This window comes from Melospiza melodia, chromosome 14 (genome assembly GCF_035770615.1).
Source record: "Melospiza melodia melodia isolate bMelMel2 chromosome 14, bMelMel2.pri, whole genome shotgun sequence".
Classification (NCBI taxonomy): domain Eukaryota; kingdom Metazoa; phylum Chordata; class Aves; order Passeriformes; family Passerellidae; genus Melospiza; species Melospiza melodia.
This window is the reverse complement of record NC_086207.1, coordinates 15,304,044-15,315,011: the sequence shown is the minus strand read 5'-3', so window position 1 is coordinate 15,315,011 and position 10,968 is coordinate 15,304,044. Positions and strand designations below refer to the sequence as shown.

The following is a 10,968-nucleotide window of genomic DNA, read 5'->3' as shown; positions in this document are numbered from 1 at the left end:
CTGCCCTTGGGAAGCCTGTCCTTCAGGCCCCAGTACTCGGGAATCTCTTGCTCTTTGCAGCCTCAGGGTTCACTGTTCCTTTCAAAACTTATTAATTCTGTCCCTTGCTGATTCTGTATTTAAAACTTACCAGTGGGGAGTCACCACTTGTGGATGCTGGAGATTCTGGTGCTCTAACCTCGGCCCTGTGGGATGCCTGGTCCAAAGGCACTTGTGTGTCCCAGCTTTCCCAGATGATAACTGGGAGTGAGGATGTGGGAAGGGGACACCTTCCACACCTGTGACACCAAATGCTCCACAACACCATGACATTAATGAGTGCAGTTTACTTCAGGAGCTGTCAGTATTTGCATAAATGTCCAACACCCTTTAAATCCTCTTCTCTTTTCCCCTCTCAACAAGCTTTTGGATAAGGAACTTAGCAGGTCAGTTGTGTGAAAACTGAGTGAGAAGCATCTTAAATGTCCAAGCCTCTGAAACAGCATGGGAGCTCCTAGGAAAGCTGATTCTAGTAGGGATTTTTGGACCAGTGCTGGTTCTGAGTTTTCTCTGAGCTGGCCATGTCTTCCCTCTCTGTAAAAACAAGCTAAAATCCTCTAATAGCCCTCCTCAAAAAATAACCCCACTAGACTCCAAACAAAGCAAAATAATAAAATTTGAACCCAATGAATATTTAGTTTCCTGACTCTTGGGTAAATATTAGATAGATTCCCAATTTCAACCTGAAGCAGTTTATTCGGCTGCTGTTCACAAGTCAGACACAGCAAAAATCAAAGAAATCTCTTTTGATTCAGGTTGGGTAATATTGCCTGAGGGGTAACATCATTTTCATTTCCACACATCCAGCACTGGCACAAAACGGCATGGACAGGTATGAGAAATGGATCATGGATCCTTGGTTCTAAAATTCCAGCTGATAGTTTTCTTATTTTTTGTGTAAATAATAATTACCAATAAAAATGTTGCTTCAAAAAAAGAGAATGTGAAAAGAAAAACACCATTGCATTTGATAAAGCAAAATCCTTTGCAGTACTGCCAAAAGAAAAGAAAATAAAAGAAAGGAAGAGAAACCAAAAGAGAGTTAAAAACAAATATAGCTGTTAAATAAAAGATCCAGGTACCAAAGAGCAAAATTTAATGAAAGCCAAAACTGTTAAATATGGAATCCTGTTGAGAAAAAATGTCAATGTCTTCAAGAGTTTTACCATTACTCTATTTTTAAGAAAAGTGTAGTAAAAATACATATTACAAGTTTACATTTTCCACGCTTTTGTCCTATTCACCTTTTTTTTTTTCTTTTTTTTTTTTTGTTTTGTTCTGTAACCCCTCCACTGATCAAAAGCCTTTCACACAGCTGCATCTCACATCTTCATGTCACAGGTAGCCAGTTCTAGCAGTGCTGCTGCTCATGAGACTGCTGTGACCTGCTGCCATGGGGTCCTGCTCCTGGAGGAGGATGGGGCTCTGGTGGCTACCAGCAGCCTGTTCCCACCACACTGGCCCAGAACACGACAAGAGCTGGGACAGGAGACTCATCTGAGGGCTCTGGACATGGAAAAAAAGAGCTTGTGCTGATAAGGATGCCTCCACTTGTGCTAGCGTTACACAGAACTGACATCAAAATTAAGAAAAGCAGGTTAAAAAGAATGGTAAGCAACAGAAGGTGCCCTGAAGTGGTGCTTGGAGTGGCTGTTAGCACAGTTCATGTTCAGTGATGAGAGATGAAGATCACAATGTTCCCAGTTTTGGACAGAGGAAAACATTGGCACAAGACATGCTGTGCCCAGGCTTAGGACCTTGACTCTGACTTGCTGGTCTCCAAATTGTTGCATGACAAGTGGATAAGTGGAGCAGATGCTTCAGACCAGGCTGATTTTATAAGTGGTAAATGTATTGCTCTGCACAGTCATACACTAATGGAAACTGGAATTCACACAGTTTCCAGCCTTACTTCCAGATTCTTCTCATAGACCTGTACCAGTCATTTGCCTACATCATTTTCTCTTCACATTCCCTTCTTTCCTGGCTCCTCTCTTGCTGTGTTGCAAAAAAACAGAAAAGAGTAAAGAAAATGAGAAAAAGCAGCTCAGAATGCTCCAGCAGCAGCTCAGTCCCTGGACAGGTATTGGACTCTGTGAGAACCTTTGAACTTTATTTGCCATGAGTGAGATGGGAGCAGGCCAAGTGGGCTCACTGTAACCCCTGCCCCACAGATCTTCTCTCTCACCAGGTGCTCCCCTGGGAATCCTTCACTTGAGAATGTCATACCCCTGAGGTCTCTCAGGCGCACCAGGGTGGGAAGCGTTTGTCTGTCCATGCCAGAGATTCACAGAATGAACCTTTTGTGTGGTTCTGGAAAACCATTCTTGCCCCCTTGACCTCCAGGCCTGTGGCTGGACCCCCTGGCACTGTGGGTTTCTACAACACCAAGTTTGGGGTCAGCAGCCTGCTTTCCTGACTTGTGGATGCTTCCCCCTCTCTAAGCAGAGTGGGAATCTGCTACGCTTGGCTTTGTACCCAGACAGGCCCCAGCTTGGTGGGGAGATTGAGTGTGACCAGCATGTCATGGTTGCTTGTATGATCTCCTCCTTGGTTTGCTTCAGCAGCTCCTTCCAGGAATCCATTCTGGCCAGCTACCTACAAATTGTCCCTCTGAGTTAGAGAAGAATGGCCATAAAGGGATTTCAGAGCAGGAGGGCAGGGTGGTCCCCGTTGCAGCCCATGACTTGTAGCACGTAGCGCTGGTTGATTGGCAGCTGTCTAGAACTGGGTGTCTGGAGATGGCCTGTTCCTGGCCCAAGGTGGTTCCCTTATGTGACCACCAGAAAGGGAGCACACACAGAAGCTAAGCAATGAAGAAATGGTTCACAATTGCTTATTAGCCCCCAATAACCCGGGCAGGAGAGTCACACGTGAGGGGAATAAATACCACATCTACTTTCCCTCTTAGCAGCCGACCGTGATCTCAGACCAACCCTCTGCTCCAGTCTGCCACTCTCCACTCCAGGCACGTGATTTTCCTCTTGAATCACCACTCATCATCTCTGGAAGAATTACTGCTTTGTCCTCACGCTACCTGGGCTTTCCAAACTCACCCATCACTTCTCCCCCTGTAAAACAGCCTCGTGTTTGTGTTCAGGTTTCTTCCTGCATCGAGTCCTTCATGCTGCAGGGAGAGCTGGGGCAGCTCTGTCTGCCTTGCTGAGATAACTCCACAGCCCAAGTTCACCACAGAACAAAGAAGGCAGAACCACAATGGACAAAAGAGGTCAATGCTGACGCCCTGCACTGAGTTCAGCTTGCCACATATTGGTCTTCCCTTTTTTTGCCTTTAGTAGCTCAGACGTTGTGGTTTGCATCCCAAACTAAACCAGATTGAAGGACTGAGCAGGGAAGGGGGAAAGGGCTGATGTTACCCTGACACCACAGGAATTAGTAAGAAAAAATATATATATTGCACACACTAAGACTTATTAACAACCAAGTTAAAACAAAATGGCATAGTCCTCATTAGTGTTCCAGTGGTTCTTTGATCAGGGATGGTTCACGAGTCTGTAAAATCCCATTACACTCTCCTTATTGCAGTACAGACCTGTTTCTGTTCTCCTGCCAGTGGATCTGTTTGCAAATAAAAAGGGAAATTTATTTGATTTCCTTGAGAAGATCCATCCAATTGTCCCTTCTGTCATCATCGTTTGTCTTGTTGGTGTTGGGTATGTTTTTTGGCTCTGGAGAGGTGGAGTTGGGCTGCCCCTGCTCTCACCCAGGAAATGGGTCAAAAGGCCAATTATAATCCCGTAGCTCCCAGGGACATGCCAGTGCTGTGGCTCATGCATGGGATTGTCTGCATGGATTTGGGGAAATCGTGGCTGACCACACGTCCATTTTCTCCACTGCCTCCTGCTGCAGCCGGCCTGGGAAGGGTTGATGTCCGTATGGCTTCGTTGATTGATTGCTGTGGGATTAAACAAAAACCCTTTTTAGGAAAGACGGGGGGGTCTCCCCCTGTCCTTTGCAATGTTGGAGAAATTATAATATTAGCCAGTGTGTTCTTTCTGTAACTGTTCTCCCCTTCCTTGTCTCCATTCAGACTCTCACTTTCTGCATGTCCCCACTGCATCTGCTCTGTTCATTCACACCTCTTCTACATGCAAAATTAAATGTTTCAGCAGTATTTTGGGGCATAAAGCAACAGTGCCATATGCCAAAAACCTCTTCAAACTCTACAACATAAGAACAGTCATCCTGGATCTGAGCAGAAGTATTTTACACACTTCCCCCATAGAGATGCTATTGCTACTCCAGGACTGTTATGCACGGTGGACTCTGATTCACTGCAAACATATGTTTAACTTTCCTCATGTGACAACTTGAGCATGTGCCTGTGTTTTTGTCTACAGTGATGACTGAGGTAACTAGGAAATGCAAGCCTAATTCAGGAAACAAAATTCCATCTTCCTGTTCCAGATCCATCCAAAACATTCACTTTCAGAGATCTAAGGAGACGATCTGTTTAGAACAATTTAACTAAAAGATAAAGCAAATTTGTTTTTTTTCCATTCAAGGTATCTCCAAGGGCACCATCATTCTTTCTGGACTGTGATATTCAGGTGAAGAATTATCCCTAACAGATAAATCTGGAATAGCTATTAAGTGCATTCTGACACTTTTCTTGCAGTGCATTTGTGCCATACCTAGCTTTACAGTGGGCACAAATGATAATCTAATCTTTGTAGTTCCATGGACATTATTGGTTCATAATATTTTACCCCTGTGCTCAAGGTAGCTCTCATTGCCTGTGGAATTTCCTGGACCTCAAAGGGAAAAGAGCTGTAGCACATTTTCAGTGCATTAGAAATGTTATTATTGCTGACAAAACACTGAGCCTGCTGTGAAATGGCGACATAACACACAAAGAAGCAGTTGCTTATTTTCCTTATGATTCTGGGTGAGTTTCAGTGAAATAAAAACCTATTTGGATTTTTTGAAACTCACTGCGTGCTTCATATTTCCATAACAAATTCCATGCTCATGGGAGAGGTGAAGATGAGGAAGACCAGGGATGTGTCACACATCCCTCTGCCTCCCCTAACACCACAGTATCTGTGTAAAGGATTGCCCAGATATATGTGCTCCACAGGTGCTGCCTTAAATGTCTATCTCCAAAGCTCTCAAATCTAATTCACTCTTGACACAACACTCAGAAATTCAGGCACACGAGAATTTAGGGCTGAAACAGATCTCCTGGGCTGTAGGAAATATGCTTCTGCAAGACCATGACAGGGTGGAGTTTAAAAAAGCACTACAGGAGACATTGGAGGCCAATTTCTCTCAAAGAGGATCCATAATTCTGGGATTTGGAGGCCCACATCATCCATTCCAGGGCAACAATGCTCTGAGCATGTATTGGTGTTGTCAGCCTGGAAATGGTGCCAGCAGGGTGCTAGCAAAGGGAACAACAGGATGTGAATCATTACTGCACTCTCCCAGTTTTATCTTGCTGTTAGGAGCCTGGGTTTGGGGATTTTTCCATATTGCAGCACCGGCTGTATCACACCAGCCCCAGCACACTTTATCCATGCTGCACACACATTGCCATAGCCTGCCTTCATTCATTTTAAGGAATTTCAATGCGTTGCTGTTGCTGCTTGTGCTGTGGTTTTGCTCTGTGTCTGGATTTTGAATTAGCATTCTGCCACATGTCTGATCTTGCATCAGCTCCCCATGACAGCCCACTTGACCCTCTCTCAGCTTCCTCAGATGTTCCTATTCCTTTCTAGCAAGCTGAGTGACACAGTCACTTCATTATCCCTATGTCTTGGCTTTCCACCCATGGTCTGCATCCGTCTCTGAAGGCAGCTTTGGAGCCGGGGGAGGATCAGAGAGGAGGTGTGAAAGGCCGTGGAATGGGTTGCCACCTTCATCCGCTTTGATTCACTTCTGGACTTGTAACAAAACTCGATTAAGGCAACCAGCATGGCGAGTCCGAGCCCACCGATGAGGATATAGAAAACCCCCGCCACATTGCTGAGGCTCAGCGCGCTCGTCTTGTCCTGCAAGAAACAGGAGAAGGGAGGGAAGGGAGGGCACACGGGAAAGGAGAACAGCAAAATTAGCATGGGATTGCTCTGGGAAGGATGCTGCACAACATAGCAGAACTGGCATTACATCATCTTCCTCGTTAAATGAACAAGTGACATTTCTAAGAGCGTTTTTTCAATTTTTAATTCGGTGTCTAGTAAATCTAACGTTTCCCTCACACAAACAAATAAACATTTCCTCAACAATGTGACTCTTGGTAAAGGTTTGGGATCTCTGTTTTTCAATCAGCTAGCTTAAATGCTTGTTTTATCCAAAATGTCTAGTTTGAATTATTGATTAAAGGAGGAAAAAAAAATTGAAATTTTCCTCCTCTGTGACATTTGCTCGTCCCTGATGTCTTGCCTGAAATAACCTGTTCTCTTGGAAATGCTCATTCCTTCATTCCTAGATTGTTTCCCCCGCAAATTCTGTTGCTGAGCAACACATTGAAGTGGATGGGTTTTTTTCCTTTTTTTTCCTCTTCCTTTTCAATTCTGGGGTTGAGGTGACACCTGAGCTGTCCTCAGAAACTCATTTGATTTCTATGTAATAAGGCAGTTATTTCATATGCAATCAAGGCCTGCTGATGCATGTCTAAGCTAATTATTTGGTTGGCAATAAACAGGGCTATTAATGAGCCGCAACTTTTAGTCCGCAGCCACATTCTGATTTTACAATTGCCTAATGAATCGTCACGGCTCTCTGGGGAAGAGACAAAGCTCAGAAAGACTCATTTCACTGCGAGGGAAACCAAGTTCTAACATCTAACCCTGATGTCACCCCCTGCAGCTTTCAGAACCTTCTCCTCCACGATGACCAGGTCGAGCTGGGGTGTGAGAACAATCTGGGCAGCAACAGGATCCCAAACTTGGCTCAGCTCCTGTTTCTAGGACAGGCTTTCTCTGCAGTGAACCAGACAGAGTCCCCTGCTCCATGCTTGCTGCTGCTCTGCAGTTTTCACTCCGTACCTATTTGACAGCACAGATTCCCCAGGGCCAGCCCAGCAGCTCAGCGCAAATCAGGAGTCTGAGCAGCATTGACAGCCCTGCTCTGTAGACGTGGGAGGGAAACTGCACGTGGCTCGTTTGAGATGTAGCCACACATTTAAAGGAGAGCACTGGTGCCTGTGGAAGTGTCTGCAGCTGGTGAGGAAGCCTCTGCACACAGCTCTTGGTGTTCCTCTCTGCTGCTCCATGGACACGTGGGCTGGTGGGTGGCACAGCCTGTTCCTTGCCCTTGTAGGACAGCTGATTCTTGGCAGGTTTTACAAGAAGCAACCCACAGTTTTTGGGAAGGGAGGGGATTCAGGAATCAGAAAAGGATATTGGAGTGACGTTGAAAGGGTCCAAACTGGAGCATCAACATGAGCATGGAGGGTTTCACTACAGGGCAGTCTGCCTGACACTGGTACAGTCTTTCAGGCAAGTATGTTTTTGCAAAGGATTTTGTGTTTTTCTGTATTAGGGTTTGGTGGCAAAAAAGTCAACCCTCAAGGCATGGAAACATCTCAATTTTCACAATTAAAATAACCTCCTGTAACAGAAGAGAATATATATATTTTTTTTAAATTAGAAGAAAAGTGGGTTCCGGTCAAGAATGCTAAAAAGATATTTTTTCTTCTATTTCTCCTTCATCTCCACATCTTCAAGTGGGTCCTTGCATGGACCCACTGCCCATGCAAGCTGCCAAGCTTCTTCCCAGATGGTGCTCCCACTGTGGGCTCTGGTACCATGGGGAGCAACATTCCATCCTGAGCCCTCTGCTGAAAGAGGCAAAGGTTGTTATGGGACCATCCCTGCTGAGTTTCAGTTGCTGGAAAAAACTCCACAAGTGACCTCATTTTCTGTGCTTTGCTGGTTGATCACTTTGGCAAGGGACTTGTTGTGGTCACCATGTGCTGGTGGAAAGATTGGGTTTCTTCCTTGTATAACCCTCATGCACTGGTCAGGTTGTAATCTTGATGCTTCCTGTGTGCTTTCTGTAATGAGAGATTTCTGCAAATATCCTCTTAATTTCTGCAGTTTCAATATGTGAAAGATTATTTCTCTGGTCATTTTCTAATCTGCCTTCATGCAGTTTTCCCCCCAGGCTTGACTGTATATTTGTTCAGTCATCTCTTCTCTGCAGATTGTTGGGTGTACTTTTAAGCACCAATTGGGAAATGCTGGGAGTTTTTTAGTGGAGATGTAGAAAAGCAGAGCAATTACTGTGAGGAAACTGTGTTACAACATATCAGGTACTTTGCCCATTAAAATTCAGTCTGAAGGAGCTGCCCCAACTTCAGGGAGGGATAAAGGCACTAAAAGGGCCTGCCCTTCTCAGCATCTTAATCTTTTAGCCTGGCGTCTTAATGAAATGTGGCTGATTAGCACATGCTTTCTGCTCAGAGGGAAGAATGGGGACAGGACAGGATCCTGTTTATCTGTGTATTCCTAATGATTGTCAGCCGAATTGTTCACCTTGATTTAGCAGTAGGGTGGAAATCTCCACAAAATCAGGAATGTCCAAGCTTTGTGCAAAAGGATGACACTCTAGACAAGAGAAAACCCATTGATGCTCTCCTTCAAATAAATGGATCAGTGCAATCCATATTATAGTCTTTGACTTGCAGCCATAGATTAGGAAATCTGCCTTCCTTGGCTCTGTTGGGCATAGGAATACACAAATTTCAGGGTTCATTTTCCATGATATTTATTTCCTCCCCCAGTTTGGGGTTCATGGTCCAATGAGGCACCTCCTCAGCTGGCTGCAGTGGCAGAGCAGTCTGGCAGCCAGGAAAGGCTGCTGGTTCTTAATTCCCACTTTCCTCCTCATGCCAGCAGCAGAACAACCAGTAAGAGAGAGGAGATGACCCAAAGCAGTTTCCTGCACCACCACTACAATTCATTTCAGGGCTGTTATGTTTTTCTTACATTTACTTTGCAGCAGCATTATTATTGTTATTGTTATTACTCTTATTACTGCTGTTCCTATTATTACTGTGACACTCTGGGTGAACTGAACATTGTCTTATCCAGAAGGCAAAGGAAAGCATTGAGAGACACAGTGGTGGGGTAAGATACAGGGAAGGAAAAGCAGCCTGAGTTTTACTTCTGGTCCCTTAGTAAGGTTTCTCCCAAGGAGCCAAAGGCAGATTGCTGGGGCACTGAGGAATGCTGAGCTGCAGGAGCACGGCTGATGGCACAGCCTGCTGCTATGAACAGGCTGAGAAGTGAAACTGCTCCTGTGGTGATGCTTGACTTCTTGCAAATCCTCCTTTTAATATCCTTTTTCTTCCTTCCCTCTCCCAGCAGGACATGCAGGATGTTCTTTGGGCAGTAGTGACATTTCCTTGCTCTCATCAGCTGCAGGACCTGACCCACATGAAGGGTCAAAGGCCCTGAGTGCCCCACTGTGGCTCTGCCTGCTGTTTCCATGCATGATCCTGTCCCAGTAATGCTCATAACAACAAAAAAGCCCCAAATTATTCTATGTGCTTGAGAGGACACTCCCCTCTCTCTGCTCAGGCTCTGTGACTCCAGATGCTCTCCTGCAGAGCTGCCCATCACTGAACCAGCTTGTTAGTGGGAGTGTAAATGTCACTGCTCGTCTCCCGCAGCAGCAGAGCCCTGACGTGGGGGGAAGATTGGCAGGTGAAAAGAGAAAGAAAAACCCATCTTCCCAAAAGAAAAACCCATCTTCCCAGCCTTGTTGCTGCAGCAACCAGGCACCTTCCCGTCTGTTACTCTCAAACGTGGCACCGTGTCCATCATCCCCTTTGTCATTATTTAATTCTCCTTGGCTGACAGACAACAGGCCAAATTTGCTGAGTTTCCCAGCAGGGCTGGTCCCTTCTGTCACCCAGTGTGAGCAGAGCCCATTGGCAGCACAGGGTGGTGGCACCTTGAGTTGTTGCAGTCTCCAGAAGATGAATTGTCCTTACAGCATATGGCAGCTCCAAAAGTTGAGGTTTTACCCCAAAAGCTGGGCAGACTTTGGTGGGGAAAGGCCTGAAGCTCAGCAATGAAGGACAGCACTGACCACTGTCTCAGAGTGCTGCCAGGGATGTGTTGGAGCGCGTGGATGGCCGGGGATGGGGTTGCTCAGCATAAAACACCTTTGATTTGAAAATCTGCCAATCTCCTTCAAAGCCAGGGCAAGGCACTAGCAGGATTTGTTCCTTTTTTTTTTTTTTTTTTTTTTTTTTTTTTTTTAATAAAACCAAAATTCTGTCACTGGAGAAGAAGAGGGTTGGGAAATGTGTGTCTTTGATAAAGGTCTTTTAATTGCATGACACGCCTGGGTGTCCCTGAAAGCAGTTTGCCATCATGGTCTAGGAAAAGACCATTTCTCCCAATGCCTTGCAAAAGCCTCAGGAATCATTTGCCACAAAATTTAGAGTCTACCTTGTCATTTCATTTCAACAACATAAGGCATCCCTTGTAAGCCCATTTCATAGCCTGCAAAAAGTCCATCCTGTGCTTGTTTTCAAAATCAGGTCCTTCTAGGGAAGTGCCTATTACAGTGTCTCTGTCTCTCCTGCTGTGGCAACAGAGGGGACTCAGAAAAGCTCAAGAATTGGTGGATGGTTTCTAGCTATGTGCAGTGCTGGAGGTGAGTGTGTTTGGAAAATCCCTGGGTCCATGTGAAGGGTGGCTGCTGCATGTTCACAGTGGGGACAAGAGCAGCAGGGACATTGCTGCCCAGTGCAGGATACTGTCTGGGGTGTCCCACTGTCTGGCAATGCAGCTGGGGCCATGGATTCAATGTCCAGCACCTCGTGGGATGCCATGACATACAAAATATTCAGCAAAGCAGGAGCATTTGTCTCTGGAGTTTGGGTTCAGATGGACTGTAGACACCTTGGAAAAAGGAAGGCGATACTCATGGAGCAGCTGGGCAGCTCAG

The 10,968-nt window shown here is 45.6% G+C and overlaps 1 protein-coding gene across 3 annotated transcripts in view; it reads right to left on the bottom strand.

The window, feature by feature from the left end:
* Positions 1-715: 715 nt before the first annotated feature.
* The window catches only part of GRIA1 (glutamate ionotropic receptor AMPA type subunit 1), a 121,287-nt gene continuing 111,034 nt past the window's right edge, over positions 716-10,968 (bottom strand). For 2 of the 3 annotated variants that reach the window (XM_063168880.1, XM_063168879.1), the window contains exons 15-16: positions 5,919-6,053; positions 716-3,976 (exon numbers count right to left, since the gene is read on the bottom strand). In XM_063168880.1, coding sequence (XP_063024950.1) covers positions 3,788-3,976; positions 5,919-6,053 — 324 coding nt within the window. In that variant the 3' untranslated portion in view covers positions 716-3,787. Of the gene's footprint in view, positions 3,977-5,918; positions 6,054-10,968 lie in introns of those variants that run through there. The other variant, XR_010029485.1, reaches the window with a different exon arrangement.